The sequence below is a fragment of the Adiantum capillus-veneris genome, chromosome 21, assembly GCF_014529385.1.
Source record: "Adiantum capillus-veneris isolate H3 chromosome 21, ASM1452938v2, whole genome shotgun sequence".
NCBI classification, from domain to species: domain Eukaryota; kingdom Viridiplantae; phylum Streptophyta; class Polypodiopsida; order Polypodiales; family Pteridaceae; genus Adiantum; species Adiantum capillus-veneris.
Window position 1 is genome coordinate 12,857,481 of NC_140951.1, and position 19,048 is coordinate 12,876,528.

At 42.7% G+C, this 19,048-nt stretch overlaps 1 protein-coding gene and 1 pseudogene across 3 annotated transcripts in view; both read left to right on the plus strand.

Annotated features, from left to right (window-relative positions):
- Positions 1 to 19,048, plus strand: part of LOC147430560 (ARM repeat superfamily protein) — a 230,405-nt gene that overhangs the window by 76,893 nt on the left and 134,464 nt on the right. For both annotated transcript variants that reach the window (XR_015185630.1, XM_086493156.1), the window contains exons 10-11: positions 13,006 to 13,123; positions 13,258 to 13,392. Coding sequence is in view for 1 of the 2 variants with exons in the window: in XM_086493156.1 (XP_086349282.1) it covers positions 13,006 to 13,123; positions 13,258 to 13,392 (253 nt within the window). In the remaining variant the exon portion in view is untranslated. The remainder of the gene's footprint in view (positions 1 to 13,005; positions 13,124 to 13,257; positions 13,393 to 19,048) is intronic.
- On the plus strand, positions 7,125 to 11,317 carry LOC147430563 (uncharacterized; annotated as a pseudogene). The gene is made up of 4 exons (XR_015185631.1): positions 7,125 to 9,766; positions 9,861 to 10,468; positions 10,570 to 10,929; positions 11,096 to 11,317. The product of XR_015185631.1 is annotated as an uncharacterized LOC147430563 (transcript).

Sequence of the window (19,048 nt, forward strand, 5' to 3'; positions counted from 1 at the left end):
TTTGTGGATACTATGCAAGACTTGGAGTCTTTAGTTGATTTCAATTTGTGTATGGGAAGTGATGTTGTGAAAGTTTGCTCGATAGAAATGTACAAAGTCATTGAGGATTTTAAAAAATACTCAAGGTGTTGATGTACGAGTGGAGACTAAGTATAAGTCTGTGGCAAAGAAAGTGAAACCAATGGCATTACCTCTACCAAAAGATTGCACAAATAAGATGGAACAAGAAGCTGCTTTGCAACCTAGCCTTCGTGACCCAAGCAAGATTGGACACAAGTTCATGCAGGATTCTTTGAAGGAGTTAAAGGTTGGTTGCGAGGACAGTTTGACAAAAGCTAAAAAGATATGCTTTGAAGACATGCTTGCCAAACACGGAAAAGCTTTTGCATTTGAGCCTCATGAGAGAGGGTGTGTTGATCCATCCATTATTGCTCCTATGGTGATCTTCACTATCCCTTACATACCTTGGAACTTGAGGCCTATTCCAGTTCCAAAGGCTCATTTGCCAAAACTCATTGAGCTGCCTAATGAAAAGATCAAGATGGGTATTTTGGAGCCTTCTTGTGCTCCATATTCAAACAGGTGGTTCACAGTTCCGAAGAAAAATTGTTCTTTACGCTTTATTCAGGATGTGCGACCTGTAAATAAGGTGATAAGTAGAAATGTGGGTACATGGCCAGTTGTAGATGAATTTGCAGAGGCATTTGCAGGAAGGGCATTATATTCTATGGGAGATTTGTACTCAGGTTATGATCAGTTCCAACTAGCAATGGAAAGCAAGGACCTGACTACCATGAGGACACCTTTGGGCCTGGTAAGGATGTGCACCTTACCTCAGGAAGCAACCAATTCAGTTGCACATATGATGAATGGTATGCCTCAAACTACAATGCCTTTCCTTGATGATGTGCCAATCAAAGGATGTGATGTAGGTGATATAGATGTGGCTCTGGACTCAAGGGGGTGCCGCAAGTATGTGGCAAACCATATCAATGATTGTGATAAGATCTTATCAAGGTTGGAAGAAGTGAACCTTACCTTGTCTGGGCAAAAGTTAGTGTTTGGTGTGAATGAAGTTCTTATTGTGGGACATATGTGTGGGCCATATGGTAGAAGACCTTGTCTTGCAAAGATTGATGTAATTCAAAGAATGAAAGAGAAATGTATAAATGTCACTGAGGTTCGAAGGTTCTTGGGTGCATGCGTGTTTTATGTTATCTGGATTCCCCATTATGCACATGTAGCAGAGCCTTTGTATCATCTTTCATCTTTTGAGAAAGAACCAAAAGTTTCAATGGGAAGAAATGCATACACATGCCATGAGGAAATTAAAAAAGTTGTTGCTTATGTCGTCAACTTAAGGAAAGTAAACTATGATTGTGGAAAACATGTGACTGTGACTGTAGATACTAGCTCCATAGGAATTGGATGGGCGATTGGCAAAGATGATGAAGATGATAAGCGTTATGTAGTGAGATTTGGAGCAAAAGTCCTAAGTATTCGTCAACGCAATTATCCGCAGGTGAAAAGGGAATTATGGGAGTAGTTACAGCCGTGAAATGTGATAAAGAGTATTTGATAGGTGCAAATGTAACAGTGGATACTGATTGTCTACCTCTTCTTGGAATGATCACAAGCTGTTCAACTCCTGACATTGCTATGTTGAGATCGATTGCCTACGTAAAGTCCTTAAATATATAATTTAAGCATATTGCAGGGAAAGATAATCCAGTTGCGGATATGCTTTCGAGAGCAAGATATGAAAATGAAGAAGACATGGTTATTGAGGGTGATGATGTAGGCACAAGGTTTTATCCTAGCTTTATGCAAAGGGTGGTCATGTTTGCCTGTCAAATGCACTTGAGTCATTTACAGAGGACCTATATCAAGGTGACTGGTTGCTCATTGGACGTTATTTGAGCACTTTGACAAGGCAAAAAGGGTGGACAGATCAAGAGTTAAAAGAATATGTAGAAAAGCCTATGGATACTTTTTGAAAGATGGATACTTGTGGAAGCATCCAAAACAAAGAAATGGAATGCCGTTGAGAGTTGTGAATGATAAGGATGCTCAAAATGAGCTTATGAAAAAGTTTCATGAGAGTCTTTATGCTGGACATAGAGGGGTATAGGCCACCTTTACTAAAATGAAAAGAGAGGTATTGATGGAAAGGTATGTACAAACATGTATCTCACTTTGTGGAGTCTTGTGAAATTTGTCAAATGTATTCAAATGTACGTCATCGTGATGGGTTGCACCCTACATACCCACTGGCTATGCACTATAAGTGGGTAGTAGATCTGGTTATAATGCCATTGGGCTTATGGCAAATGAGATACATAGTGCTTGCACGAGAAGACTTAACTAATCAAGTTGAAGGTCGTGCTCTAAGAACAAAAAGCACAAAAGGGATATGTAAGTTCCTCTTGGATGATGTAATTAGTCGTTATGGCTGTGTTGGGAAAATAAGAGCGGATAGGATGAGTTAAAAGCTGACAAAGCAAGGGAGTTCTTCTCTAGATTGGACATTAAACTCACTCTCACTACTGCATACAATCCTGAGGAGAATGGTAAATCAGAACGTGGGCATTCTCCTATCATTAAAGCTTTGGCTAAGGCTTGCAAAGGTAAAATGGGAGAGTGGCCTAGGTTATTGCCTTATGCTTTATGGGCTGATCGTATAACTCATAGCCCAATTATTGGTTGTATGCCTTTTGAGTTGATGTATGGTCAGAAATCTATAATGCCAATTGAGGATGTAATTCCCACATGGAATGTATTGCCTTGGGAAGATGGAATGAGTAGGGAAGACCTTCTTGCTTTGCGCATAAAGCAATTAGAAGGAAGGCCTCAAGATATTGAATTTGCAGTAGCAAGTTTAAAAGATGCAATGTTGAAGAATAAGGACAAATTTGATAAGAGGCACAGGCTCAGACCTAGAGCTATTGAGGAAGGTGCTTGGGTGTTGGTGTATGACAGTAGTCTTGATAACCAACATTCAGCGATAAGAAAGCTTTCAGATGGTTTGGCCCTTATGTGGTTAAGCATGTACACGAGAATGCAACTTATACCTTGCATGAGTTGGATGGTATAGAAATGAAGATTCCCATTGTAGGGAAAAGAAATAAATTGTTCAAAAGAAGAGGCGATACAAATCCCTTTGTTTCACAAGAAAGTCAAAATGAAGGCTCTGATGAACATGTTATGGATGAGGATGAAGAAAGAGATGATGATGCATTGGACTTCGTTGCAAGTAATGATGAAATCGATATGTATGTTGACTTAAATGAGGACTGAACCTCCAAAAGCTATGTGTGGCACATGCTGGAGGATGTGCAGGTTTGAAGGGGATACGTTGTCGTGCCGTGGTACGTGCATAATGTGAAACTAAATTATCTACCTCACTCTCAATGCTTTTGCTATGTGGGACCAACTGCTATGATGTACATAGTGCGATATATGGGAAAATAGATGCCACGGTTGCAACTTTGTATATACCTTGTGGGGATAGCAAGGCCCTTGACGTGGCACCATGGCATGCTTTTTCACATAAATATATGCCTATTTTGCTTTAGAAATGTACAAATGTCAAGTGTATCGAAGTGGCACGCTCGTTTTGCCACGATCTCGGCCAAAAATAGTAGGTTTCATGCGCGGACGTAACAGATGCGTCCAGAGTGCTTGCCGGTGGAAAAATGAGGTTCAAGATGAAATTTAAGCCCAATGGGATTTTTCCACAATTTTAGGGATTTTTTCAGCTCGTTTGGGCTTTTTTCGAGCAGAAAAGGGCATTTTTGGCCTAAAAATGGCAAAAAATGGTCCAAAACGACCCAAAAATGCTCAAAATTGGCTCAAAATGTCACATCACTCACGGTGCCGTGACTATGAGAAGTGAGGGAGCATTTTAGAACAACAATATCAGCACTATAAGCCTCTCTGTGAAGAGATACAAAGCCTGCACCTAAGGTATGCTAATGCAGTCCCGTGCTGTTCTAACCCTGTATTTGAGGCTGTGAGGCCACCAATTAGGGTTTCTCCTCTTCAAATAACTACTTGGGAATGTATAATGAAGTTCTGAAGCTTCCATGAATTTTTTTAGCCTCGAATCTTCTACAACTTGCTTGATTTTGTTGCGAACTCTCACAGTCAGAGGCCCGGCGCTTTCCTAGTCGCACTGTGCACTTCTTGACAACGTAGCATCGTGCTTCCCCTCCTCTGTCTATCTACCATTGTGAGGATCACTGGTGCATGGTCCGAAAAAGAAGTCCCAGCTAGAATGCAAACTGTCTCACCTAAGTCACAGAAGTGGTCACTAGTATAGAGGCGATCTATTCGAGATAGATTCACTCCTTCCACTCTGCGGTCCGAACGAGAGAAGGCTAGGCTGTCTGGGGGCCTCAAAAAGCTAGAATGTTGCCACACATCTGAAACCCACAGTCATACATAACCTCTCCCAAGCTGCCAACTCAACTTCATGCACAGTAGTATGGCTACCTCCAATCCTGTCAGAGGGGTCCTCCAACATGTTGAAGTCACCCCCAATGCACCATTGCTCTGCCTGCGGCAGGGACTCAACAATATGAGACCAAAACTCTGCACGTGCTCTCGCCACATTGGGCGCATAGATGTTTAGGAAGCCCATGAGGCAACCTTGAATCTGCATAGTGATCCACTGAGCCCAGCCTAGCACAATAAGTTCTCTACCCACAATGGCCTGCTGCAGAGAATCCGCAATAGTCATTCATACCCCTTCCTGGATGCATCCAGGTCCAAATGCAGCTGACCAAAATGTCTCATAGCGACCATGCATAATCTGATCACACTGTCTAATGCGGCTCTCACAAAGATGATGCTCCTGAAGCATAAGAATGTCAATCTCACTACCCACAAGGAATCTTTGATGCTCCTGACGCAGCCAACCCCTCTGACGCTGAAACTGGGGCCCTCCTAATACCTTCACATTCCATGAGATGATCCTCATGGAGTTAGTGAGAGAAAACGAGAGTCTTTGAATTACATGTTACACCCTTTGATGCCCCATGTGGTACCTCCTTCGGCACCAGAAAGTACGAGATCTTCCAAGAGGCAACCTTCCCAGCCGTCTGTTTCGCTCGTGGGAGTCTTCAGGAATATGGTGCAACCATCTGACCCTGACCTGTGCAACTGTCTTTGCCACCACCGCTGCTCTCACCTCCCCCACCACCACTGCCACCAAGCTACAATGGTTGGAGCCCATATGGATACCCTTATTATCCGTACCCACAATATGCGTCTAACCAACCAAAAGATTTCAATGATGGTGGCACAACAATCAAATTTTCCACTTTTTCGATGTTTAAGGTTAGAGGAAAGCATTGCAGCTCCTACAACAATTCGACAATATCTATGCTTTGGGAAACTATACAGAAGAATCCAAGATTTGAGCGGGATTTCTTAAAGATAATGCGATGCAATGGTGGAGTTAATCGTGACACAACCCCATGCTCCAAGGACCTGGAAAGCTTTTAAGACAGTCTGTTGATGTATGCTCATGTGTGTGTGTGTGTGGTGTGTGTTGTGTTGGGGAGCATATGTTACTACCTAGTTCTACACCCACTATTGGGCACTGACGACGTTAGTGGGGATGTGGTGGTATTTAGTCAATACTATGCATGATGGAGCTGATGGTTATATTGTCTTGTGGGTGACTACCATGGGTCTATACCTACACTTTCCTTCAAGGGTGAGTCTGGGCTTATCCTGGATTCATCTAGGTATAAGTCTTTGTACGCAGTTATATGACTTCTCTCTTTGAAGTCCCGATTTTGGCAGAGGGGGGCAACTTGAAAATGCTTGCCACCGAAACCATGGACGACTATAACCAAAGGTTCTTCGACTTGTACCGTCCGGTGTCCTTCTTTAGGTTCGTTCCCTTGGAGGCCCAATGCGAGCGATACACCATTGGGCTACCATCACCATTGCAAGAATATTCTCTCTCCAAGCAAGTCTCCACCATGCAAGAGCTTACGGACCATGCCACAGTGGGCTACAAATTAATGAAGGGAAAGCTAGAGTTTACCACGGAAGAACCTCCAACCATTAACCACAACTCTCGGCAACAATGAATAAATAGATTCTCTCCCTCGTTCAGTTTCTCTCTATAGGTGTAGAGGGAGTCTTTCTCTCTCTCTCTCTCTCTCTCTCTCTCTCTCTCTCTCTCTCTCTCTATCCAGAGTGCAGATGAGGATGGATTCTAGTAATAGTTGTCACAAGGTGGGCACCAGGTGCCAATAGAAAAGAACAGACTGAATAGACTTTTAGCACTTCAATAACAACTGAACTGAAAGAGAGAGAGACGACATGTGACACGGAGTGGCGGAATTCCACCCCAGAGAGTATTGGCCCCAAACCTTGGCGCCCCTTTCGGTATTTCTTTATATTGCATCAACACAGTACAAGCCGGTACTCCAGACTGTGCACCTTCGCCAGGAAGTATGCCAGAGAATGAGCCCTAACCTCATATTTAAAGGCCCTTGGCTTGAAAAGCAGTTATAGTGAAAAGCCTTCAAAACTCAAAAGCTTCCGGTCCAAAAGCAAAGCCAAAAAGCTGTCAGCGTAAATCACAGAAATCCGTACAGCCTGCCACGTCATCAGCTAGCGCAAAACGCGGAAATCCGTACAGCGTGCTACGTCATCATGCCAACGCAATTTTCGGAAATTTGCCATGTCATCAGTTTTGGCGTGTGTCCGGATCCTGCTTTATTTGAATCCTTTATGTCACTTGGGGCCCCATCGAACGGGGTCCCCATAAGTTGGTAGGACTTCTTCTGTTACTTGTTCTTCTTAGGGTTTAGGCCCCTCGGCCGGCTTCTGTAAGTTGACTCCATTCTTTAGGCTTTGACACGCCAACAGTTTGTTACAGTAGTATCTAGTTCTTTTGTACCCAGACATGGTATTAGATTCACCATTTTGTAACAGATTGGTCTCATAGGTCATTTTGGCCTTTTAAAGATGTTAATATAACATTTTATTTCATTTCATTTCTCTCTCTCGGATAGTCCATTTTGGGCAAGCATAGATGAAGATACGGCACCTTCATATGTGGCTCAAACAACTACAGTTTGTGCTTGCAGATTAGTTGAGTCTGGATAAAATTGTACTTGGACCTGGCATGCTTGTTAACTAATAAAACAAATACTGCAAGGAGCTTCATTTCGGGGCCAATCCTTCTCTCTAGGTGGTACTTGCGTTATTCTGTGTATTGAATATTGTTAGTTGTGTGTGTTGTTTTCACATTTTCTGCTCTACTGCTTGTTGTTCGTTGGGAGCTGCTTTATGGGCCATCATTTTGTACACTAGAACTGCTGATTGAAGTTGTGTGCGTGATTGGCTACATTGATCTAATGCTGCACAATGCACTTGCTTCTTGCTTCAGCATTGCTGCACTGTAGTCGGACAGCGACCACCCACAGTACTGCGCTTCTTGCTACCGATCTGATATTTACCAACGAGTTGTCCCAACCAGGCTGTGCTTCACAGATGCAATGCCCCTCCTGAAGAAGGCCTCCATAAACTTGCCTTGATTTGTAGCATTGCCTGTGCTGCAGCTGGTAGCATACCAACTCGTTTAGTTCCCCAAGCCAATGACTGTCCCTCCTTCAGAAATATGTAGATGCCTTCACAGCAATGTCCACAGGTGGATAACTGTACCACAAATAGTGATTGTTGTGTCTTTTTAGCCCCGAGGATTTTAAAGACTCCCTTGGGATTAGAAGTAGATATCTATGATAAGCGCCTTGAACTGAAATATGGCAATCTAAAAATCATCCATATGCCTCATATCGAACATTTCTCTTTTAGCTAAGTACGGTGTCATTTTCTCTCAACTATTTAGATTTTCTCGTCTTTGTTCTAGTAAATCTGCTTTTGTTGTTCAATCTTGCCGTCTCATTTCTTTACTAGTTGAAAAAGGATACTCATTCAAAAGAATCATGAAAAACGTTCGTTCATTTTTGCATCGTAGCAAGTTTATTTTTAATGTTTCTTCCTTTGGAATGTTCAAGATAATTAGTAGTAAATTCAATAGAAGTGGGGAGCTACAAAGCCCACTTATTGTTTGACTTAATAACACGTTATGTTGTTGTTTTGATCTCTAGCGCTTCTAGTATTTTTACTATAGCTTGACAAATGCTAGCCTTTATCATGGCTGAGCATGCCCATCAATGCCTGGGTTGTCCACGTCCGTCGAACGGAACGATCCGTCCGTTCCGTCCCGTCCCGTCCGTTCCGTTCGATTAAAAAAAATGACTGTTGGCGGACTTTTTTGACCGTTTTTACACCGGTTTTGTAGCTCCACGTGCTGGCAGTTTTTGAACGCCAAAACTTGAACGTTGGGGGCCTTGGAGCCTTGGCCCTTGGGGCATCATAAGCCAATGTGCCATCCCACCCCCAACATCCACACACACACACACACACACACACAAATGTCAAAGCCACATGGACCATGGCCGTGGCACATGGAATTTGAATTTTGAAGCACGCTCTCTCTTCAACTCTTCTCCCTCTCTCCTCAAAACCTATATAAGGTTGCCCACCCTCTCTTCTTCTCCATATATCCCTCAAGCTCTCTCATTCATCTCCTTCCCTACTCAAGCTCCCTCAAGCTCTCTCCATTCATCAAGGGCCAAGGCTTCAAGCTTTGGCACTCCATCAAGGCTTCAAGCTCTCCATTATTCCTTCAAGCTCCCTTCATCTCCTTCAAGCTCTCCATTGTTCCTTCAAGCTCCCTTGATCTCCTTCAAGCTCTCCATTATTCCTTAAGCTCCCTTCCTCTCCATCCATCTCCTTCAAGCTCCCCATTACTCCAAAGTTCTCTCATCACTCCCCATCCCTCAAGCTCTCCATAATGCCGCCCGCTCTTCATGAAGCCTTCAACAAGCATTGCCACTACTTTGAAAGGGTGAAGAAGAAGCGAAATGTTTGCAAATGGTATTGCAAATATTGTCCGAAGACCATAACCTCAAGCTCCACCCGCCTTATCATCCACTTGACCAAGATGGGAGAGGAAGCGAGTCCTTGTCCGAATATCCCCGACGACATTCTCCAAGAGTGCAAACCAAAGTATCTTCCCTTGAAGACGTGCAAGGGGGTTGCAAAGGCATCGGAGGAGGTGGTTCCGCCCGACCATGATCTCTCCGATTCGGGAGAGGATGCTTCTCCATCAATGTCCGTTGCATTTGGCGCCGCTACCATGGCCTCCACCGAAGGTGGTAGCGTCTCAAAGAAGAGCAAAAGAAGTCATAGTGGGCGGCCTCCAAAGCAAGCTACTCTTGCACAAAGGGTGGGTGGAACTTCCGGTCCATTGTCTTTCCTCAAAGAGAGGCAACGACAAGCGGAGATAGAGATTGCACGCACCATCATTGAGTGCAATCTCTCTTTTCATATTCTTCGCACGGATCGTTGGAAACGCATGGTGAAGGCTATTGCCGCGGTTGGTCCATGTGAAGGGTGGACGGGAGTGTCATACCATGACATGCGCACCAAAAAGCTTGATGAACAGAGGGCACGAATCGACAAGTCTCTTGACCCCGTGCGTGCCGCATGGGTAAAGTATGGTTGCTCTATTCTCACCGATGGATGGAGTGACCGCAAGAAGAGGGGAATCATTAATATCCTTGTCTCATGCCCTCTTGGCACCTACTTCTTGCGAGCGGTTGATGCGGGAGCAAGGGGGAAAAAGGTCACGGGTGCCTTCATTTACCGCCACATTCGTCAAGCCATAAAAGAGGTAAAATTTTTGATTCCACTCTCAAGTATCTACTATTTTCAATTTTGTCTTTTGCCTTGGCTCTTCTCACTTTCCCTTCTTTCTCCATATGTAGATCGGTCCAAGCAACGTCATTCAAGTAATCACTGACAATGCCTCCAATTGTGCTACCATGGCGAAAAAGCTAGAGGCGGAGTATCCACACATAGTATGGACTCCATGTGCATCACATTGCATTGACCTCCTCTTGGAGGACATTGGCGACCTACCTTGGGTAAAGGACATTCTATCCCAAGCCCTCTCCATCGTCAACTTCATCAACAAAAAGGTGAGAGTACTTGCGATATATCGCACTTACTCCGGCTTGGAGTTGAAGAAGCCTTCCGCAACACGCTTTGCCGCTATGTGGCTCCTCCTTGAGCGCCTCTATGATGTGCAAACCAACTTGCAAAAGACAATGGTCTCGGATGAGTTCAAAGCATGGATTGAAGAAGAGACCCAATCATCCCAACAAGATGCAAAGGCCATCCAACGGCTTTGCTTGAAGGAGGAGTTTTGGCAAGAGGTCAAGGGTCTTGTCATGGTGGTATTGCCATTGTATAAGGTGCTTCCGATGACCGACATGGAAGGGTCTACCATAGGTCTCCTTTACCACTTCATGGAGGAGGCTTACAAGGAGATTGAGAGATCCACCATTCTTGATGGAGCACCCGATGGTTCACGGTAAACATATCACCTTATAATTTATGTACATTGTAAGTTGTCTTTTTCTATCTACGGTTCTACCCTTCCATGCTTGACTATCTTTCTCTCTCTCTTTGTAGTGATGTGTTGGAGGACTCTCCAAAGAGAGATGACATTCTCTTCCTTGTTAAAAAGCGGTGGGATTGGATGAGGCAACCAATCCATGGCTTTGCTGCCCTCTTGCATCCGGCTTTCAAAAAGCCATCCATCTTTGCGGATCAAGCACTTCAAGAGGAGCGCGACAAGTACCTTCCAAAGATACTCAATGAAGAACACCATGGAGAGTTTTTCCAAGAGCTCATCAACTATGGAGACCAAAGAGGCACGGCATTCGCTTCCTCTGTGTGAGGGATTCGTTAGTGAAGCCTCTTTTTTGGTGGGAATGTTTTGGCTATCAATTGTCTCACCTTCAAAGGGTGGCATTGAGGGTTCTTGGACAGGTATATCATATATATTAATAATTATACATAATACCATACCATAAATTATAAATTTATAATCTCAATCATGTCATCATTTGACATTCATCATTCATGTGACATAAGTCACCTCTCAATTCCCACAATTCAAATCTCATGCCTCTCTTCTATCATCTATGTGCTCTAGGATTGCTCATCGGGTGCATGTGAGCGGAATTGGTCGGCGTTTTCTCTTATACACACCAAGATCCGCAACAAGCTTTCTACGAAGCAATTGGAACGGCTTATCTATTGTCGCTCCAATTTACGCATGTTGAGGTCCATGCATGAGATGCCAATGGCTAGGCAGGTAATTGAGTTGGCTACATCATACTCTTTATTTATGCTTTCACATGTATGATGTAATATGTATGATGTATCATGTGCTTATATTTTTGGCATGCGAAATTGCTAACTCCATTAATCTTCTTGCATGTTGTAAATGACAAATAGGTGAATGTAGATGAATGCAAGCTCTCCATTGAGACTCTTAAGAGTCTCAACAAAGATCGCGATCCAGAGGAGGAGCAAATATTTCGAGACCTCTACTTGGAGTTGGAGGAGATTGATCGCCGTGTCTCTCGCACACGGTCCCGCAAGAAGGTGGTTGTGCGAGCTTTGGCAACCACAGGTAGAGGAGCTTCCACTTCGGTTGCTCGTGGGAGTGGAAGAGCGTCGGCACGGACACCCAGGACCTATGTGCGGCGAGGTTCGGGTAGCGGATCTACTATGGCGGACACCACTTTAGAGAATGTGTTCATTTCTAGGCCTGCGGATCCTAGAGAGCCAGAGTTTGATGATGAGGGCAACATCCTTAGTGAGGGAGATTATGGTCTTGCATCTAGTGCATCTGATGCAAGTAGTGATGAGGATGATGCAGCTACCTCTAGCTCAAGCTCTAGCTCAAGCTCGGACCACAACTCCGGTGATGAGAGCGATATGAGCACTTAGAACTCTCTCTTTATGCTTTAAAGTTTGCACCCATGGGCCATGAGACTATGAGTTGTGTCACTACTTTTTGTCACTTGTATCTCTCGAGCCTCGACTCTCTACTTATGTAATGAATTATGAAATCAAATGCAATCACAATCATCTTTTTTCGAACATTGCCGTTTCCAATGTCCATGGCTAAATCTTTAATGTTCTTACTTGTAAGACATCTCCTTTGAGTTGTATGTACTTAATACTAAGTAGTTACTCATAATAGAGTAAAAGCTCTGAAAAATATATGATTTATTTTTTTGCATCGTACGTTACTTCAACATACGTCTAATTTTTTTTAGTTCGATTAGTACCGCACGTCTTCGTACGTGTAACCATCGTACGTGACCGTACGTGTCAACTATGCCCATCACCCCTGGAGGGTGATAGAAACTCAGCTCATTGGTTTTGTAGAGTACGTTCAAAGCATGAATGAACTCTATACAAACCTGCACCTACACTTGGGCACTGACGACGTGAGTAGGGATGTCATAGCTGTTGTCCAAGCTATGCATGATAAAGATGATAATCCTATTCTTCCTGTTTGGACAAGCAGCGAAATTGAGGTCACATGTTGTCAAGTTTGGATCTTTGCTCTTCGTAGGTTTGTAGTAGTATTCAATTTTTCAATTTCGTATTTAGCTTACCCGAGGACTTAAGTATGTGTTCCTTTAGAAGTTGTTGTGTGAAGTTCGATTTCTAGGATTAAGTTTTTAAGGTGTCTTATCTTTTTTTGCTTAAAGTTAAGTACTTGTTTTAAGCCAAGTAAGTTGCGTCAACTTATTTTACTCATTCCTTTTCTAAAAACATATTTAAGTCACTAACGTTTTGTTTTATCTAGTTTTGTTTCGTAGCAAACAAAGTGGTTTAGTTTGTTTGTTTGTTTGTTTGTTTTTGTTTTTTCTTTTCTTTTCTTTTGTCCCTTGCTTTTATAGTTTTATGAGTGCTTTATTCCCTCTTATAATTCGTGAATTGAGACTATTGTAAACTTATGAAGGAATATATTGTTAAACCGTGCAGGCACTTACGGATTACTCATTATATATAGAAATCAGCGTGTGCTTTTACGTCTTGCAGGTGTGCGATTGTCGAATTCATTCTGGCACTAAACAACGAGGTGGAGAAGAAAAATGCATTGGCTGCATTTACTCCTGTCTATGCGCTTCTCCTTGACACTTTGTTTCTTAGAGCCAAGGTGACCTTGTTGTTCAGAATAATGATGGTTAAGCAATTTTGACATCCTTAGCTTGGTTGGTTTGCTCTATGATTGAATTTTTGCAATCTTTCCATGAGGAGAGGTTGAGTCTAAAGTAAAAGTTGAAAATTCAGGTCTCAGAAGATAGTGCAAAGGAGTTGAATGAAACTGGCAGTCTTCCTGATGGGCTTATCAGATTTCGTCGAAATCTAGAGGAACTACTGACAGACATTTGTTATCTTATAGGACCCACTACATTTCTTGCTAAGGTAGGAGATTTTGTGAGTACTAAATTGGAGTTTCAGTTGCTTGTCAAGTTTTTATTCTTCCAATTATTTTCCAAGTTTTGTTTCTGTTGTGTATTAGTCTCTACAATGTATTTTCAGGGCTTGTGTGTGTTGATTTTTATGAGTCTATGTTACTTGATTTTTAGCAATGCTAATGATAGGTCATGATGCTTGTTGAAAAGGTCAAAGAAGGAGGTAATGTATGGGAAGATAATGGTGAACTATTGTTCTCTGCAAACGTGAATCATTTTAAGACTTCATAACAACTTGAAAGAACCCAATAAAACTGATAGAGATTGAAGGTGGAAAGAGAAGATTCAGAGTGGGATGTCCCTATTACACAAGTCAGTGCCCCTGAATCGCAACATTCAGTGCCTCTTTGGGTGGCTGAAAAGCCAGTTGTATGTCTCTCTACACTTTTTGGGGCACCATTTCTCTTCCAAAGCTCTTTGCACTCTAGCAGAATTTTAAGGCAGTAAGGAAATACCGCCAAGGGTGCTTATTCAGGAAAAATATTGTTTAGGAGAGGAACTCCACTTCTCCATCTCCCTATTCTCGTTCTCCGTCATTCTAACTCATAATCTCCATCTCTTCCACGGTCTATCAGCTGCCGCCCTCTACAGTGTAATATACTCTCATTCTACCTCATATTCTCCATCTTCTCTACTCGGAGTCTACAGTCTATGAGCTGCACTCTCTCTTCCTGTGCAGTGTAATATACTCTCTTTCACTCAATGCACAACAAATTATCCTTCGAAGGGTCATCCAATCCAGATTCAACATTCATTTTCAACGGCTATGTAAAACTTCAAGGATGTCAACAACCGTGAAGAGTAGCATTCAAGGTTGAAGTCGTTCATGACGAAGACACCAATGACCATGATGAGTCTCGTAACAGTGAAGATGAGAGGCAGGCTTAAGTCGACCACGTGTTGGATTTTTTTCTCACCTTTGCTAAGGATCCCCAATATGTTACATGGGGGAGAAGGCCATGAAGACAGTCTTTAAGCAATGGAATAATTTGGCATGACCTTTGAACTATCGAATCAAAGCATCCATCAAAAAGGCAAAGACCCCTAAAGAATCTAAATATCCAGGGAGTTAGCAACATACGGGAGGAAACACAAATTTCCCTGGATTCATGGGGAGACTACACACCTTTATCAGGATGGCAGGCCAAGGAATTCATGGATTGTTTATGGGGGAAATGGACCATTTGGAACAATGGAGGCTTGTACAAGATGATGCCAGGCATGCAAGGCAGCTTCTCCAGTTCACTATTTGGAGGAAATATATCGATTGCGGCCACTTCTTCCACAGGTGGAGTGGTCACGATAGGATAGCAAGCGGCCACATGTATCATCTACTATGTCTCATGCATAACATGGTGAACAAGACCACGCGCCATATATGCAAGGCTCTCATTGACGAGCTTGCATTTGGAAAGTTCAAAATGGAGAAAGGTTACCAACACTTAGTGGCTGATGCCATTGCAAGAGAGAGAGTTGTTGTTTTGAAAAACTTATATTTATCTTTGTGGATGCTACATGAGTGAAAATTGTAGAACATGCTTTGTGAAAATAACTTATCATTGTATATGAAGTGTTTTTTCATGCTACAAATCAAGGCGATAAAGTATGCTACTGCCCCTCTCTGGCTAGCTATATGAGAGCAACCTCTCCCCCTCTTCTGAGGTTGGCAGTGCACCCCCACCCCAATGTGAGCGTACTCTACGCGATGGAGCCCTCCATTGAAGCTTGAGAGCAGCCCCTTGCGACATATGTGGTAGCCTCGTGCTCCCATTGTCTAGAACAAGGGCTCTCACAGTCATAGCCACCTTTTGGTGAAGATTCGTCACGAGAAGTTGCAATAGGCACTCTCTCCGTAGAGTGCGGTGGCTGTAAATTCTCTGTTTTCAGCCCCTAATTACCTCGATTAGGGTTGCTTTCAACGGAGCACACACAGAATTTCACTCCTCTCTACTTATCCTACGCCTACGCAAGGTTTGGTGCTATTCCATCGCGAAGAAGGTCTCCGTTTCGGCGTAGGAGCGCACACAGTTAAGAATTTCAAGTTATGTGCAGAAAATTACAGCAAGCATATGTGCGTGTATTTTGTTTGCTTCTCTCTTGAGTTCGATGCATGAATGATTGCGCATGAAGGGCAACACATAGTGGAAGATAGACTCTCCGTGTGAGAGCTTCCGACAAGCTGTTTGGAAGACTCTCCTGATGAGAGCTTTCAACAAGACTTACAGAAGGGCGGAAGTCCTCTTAGCAGAAGGAGAGTGGAAACGCTCTCTCAGTCAGTAGTCAGAACAAAACAAAGAACAATAGAGGACGGGCGATGCCCCGTTCATGTGCTTGTAAAGAATCTCCCTTAGTAATAAAGATATTCTCTTTATGGGGGGGGGGGGGGGGGGGGGGGTTACCAATCCATCTTCTAGTCCCCAATGATGTGTCAAGCTCTCTCTCTCTCTCTCTCACCAAATTCTCTTGAGTATATGAATTGCAATTTAAAAGTTAGTTTACGCTTCCGTATTTTTGTGACAATGTTTGTGACTTGGCAAAAAGGAGAGGTAAAAATGAAACCTTCTTCATGATGAGATAGGGGTCAAAAGTCGCGAGTATGTGGATTTGTTAGCCATGGCTCTAAGCAAGGCGATATCATAATCAAACATTTGCAGCTGAAATTCCTACTCCCCCAAAGGTAGAACCAAAAGATGGTGCTGTACTTAAAACAGTTTAAGTCCATTTACAAGGACAAGTGACAAGTCGTGTTTACTCTTTATTTGTGTATTTTTTTTCGTAAGTGGCAACAAGTGCTTTAAAGTTTACCAAAACTTGCATTGGTGAAAACTTTAAAGTGTGATTTGCTAGAGGATGAGGGAAGTTGAGAGAGAGAGAGAGAGAGAGAGAGAGAGAGAGAGAGAGAGAGAGAGAGAGTCACTTTGCATGGGTAAGTGTTCCAAGTGGCACACTTAATAACTTAAAAACCTAGGCTAATAATGAAATGTGCAAATTAACTCACAACTGCACACATGAATGCTACTTATGAAAACTTTAGCTGCTCCCCGGTGCAATGCGGTACTGACACTACTCCTACACCACATGTTTGAACTTATCTGGACATTTAGTCCTTGCACAAATAATTTAACTTAATTTAATTAGCTTATCCTAGTGCCTTATTAAAAATAATTCCGGCCCTATGATCACTGTTCTAAGGATCCCATCTCATTCCTTTGCTCGCACTAACGCGCATAATTTTTTTGAGCTTGAAAGCTGGGGCTATCTTTACCCCTTATTGAAGGCCCGATTTCCCAATCACTAGGGCTTCAAGGTATTTTTTTGCTAGAGTCTCCTTGAGGTGCTCTGACCCATGTTTGGGCGCACTTGAGGCCCTAGAACTGCTGATTCTATTTTGATGTGCACACAACTTATTAGATAACTATTTTCTCGTAAATAAATTAATTATTTACAAAGATTGACACTATTACAAACATTCAAGCTAATGTAGCATCATTTGCGAATCAAAGGGCAAAACTTAAGGTTGAATACTCTCCTAACACCCACTCCTTATGCTTAGCTTACACCACAAAGTGTCAAGAATGATTACAAGGAAGGCAAACAAAGTATCAACTTTGATTACTTTCATGGTCACAATAAAAATAAAAGTTGAATAAGGTGTCAAATTTGACACCTTTCATGGTCACAAGGATGAATGAGAGGCCTTAGCTTCAGACAACTTTTTTACACAACGTTTTTTGGGGGAAATTTCAATTTTTACGGAAGCCTTCAAGGTTAGGAAGACCTCCTCTTTCTTGAAGGGTAAGGCTCTGGTGGGTCCACACTCTTGTTGCAAGGCTAAGCCCTTAGAACATGGCTTGAGTTCAAGCAATTGCTCTTGTAATTGACGGTGGGCACAACTTATCAACTGCAAGAAGAAAACTGGAACAGACTTTAGCACTTCAGACACAACGAGAGAGAGAGAGAGAGAGAGAGAGAGAGAGAGAGAGAGAGAGAGAGAGAGAGAGAGAGAGAGAGAGAGAGAGAGAGAGAAGAGACATGGTAGACATCGAGTGGCGCAATTCCGCTTCCAAATGCACTAGCTTCAAACCTTGATGTCTCTTTCGGTATTTGGTCTAAACAAGGTACAACTTTTGGGGAGCCCTTCTTTGCAATTTGATGCTAGAGAGGTCTCCCAAGGTTCATATTTAAAGGCCCTATGCCAAAAAACATCAAATATGAAAAACTGGAACCCATAGGAAAATCTCCGCAATTTTCAAAAATTCCATACACTTCCATGATTTCCGACGCTATTTCTGGGATGTCTGTCTGTAGCCACCTTATCAGTTTTTAAGTGCCCAAACTTGTCCCCTTCGTTTTTAGCCATTCATGTGCTTTAAACAAGTTCTCGTCAGTCGGATAGGCCACGTCATCACATTGTGAGATTACCCCTGTTAAGGGAAGAATTATCACACGCAATTACACTTGCAAAATGCAATCGATTCTTTAGCAGACACTGCCACTATGCATACATGCTAATGACCATGATTACTAGACAACATATTCTTTAGCATACATTACACTATACAATTCCACAATTAGATCTTCATCCAGTCATCTCATCCACATCATTATTAGCCATCACACCCAAAATGCGCTGAACTCTCATGGGTGTCTCAATGCACTAAGGCCACATACCCAAGAAATCTCATTGAAATTGGAAGTAATGATGCACCAGATTCATGTGCTTCACAAAATGCTTCGCAAATGACCCAGATTCACATGTGCAATCACAAAACATAAAGACATCTTGATACAAACAAACTCTCCGCAGACCAAAGTTTGCGTCGTTCAAAGGATTCCATATACAACCAAATGCTCCCCATACCACAACCGACATTTTTGACATGTTTCTATCTACAACTAAACGCTCTAGAGACTGGAGCTTGTGTTGTTTGGAAGCTCCAAGTACAACTAAATGCTCCCTAGACCGTAGTCTACATCATTTAGAGGTTATCAAAGAGCATTGCAACCATAATTAAACAAATTCAATCGGCACCAAGACAAGTTCAAAACAGACAAAATCTATTTCAAACAATTTGCCATCCTTGTTTGGGGTGATGGTTGTGTTGCGGATTTGAACGGTAGCATCGTTTTGCTCGTGCCAAGGCATTCCCTATAGAGCATCGTAGTGCCCCAACTTCATGATGTGAAAATCGTCCTTGGCATGGTACCCCTGAATGGTGAGAGAAAGGGCACTAAAAAGCGGGACAACTATTCTGGTATCCCTATAGCTAGCTCTGCCTCAATGTGTGCAACAAACTGGTCGTACTCAAAGTCCATAAGCTTGAGGAATTCAAGGTGGCTCATGGATCAAAGAAGATAAGTGCTTTACGGCGATGAATGTTTCCATGCATCGTGGACTTTGACAATGACAACCAGGTATTTTTATTTTTAACTTGGAAATCAACACTACAAATTGGGATATGTGGGCTTTGGCTTGAAGAGATTGCTGGAGCACTTGATTTGGAGAATACGGATTTTGGCAGTTGTACTTTGGAACTTGATCGATGGACAAATGGTGAAAGCGTGTGGTCCTACCAAAAAGCAGACAGAGCAAGATGGCGTTTCCA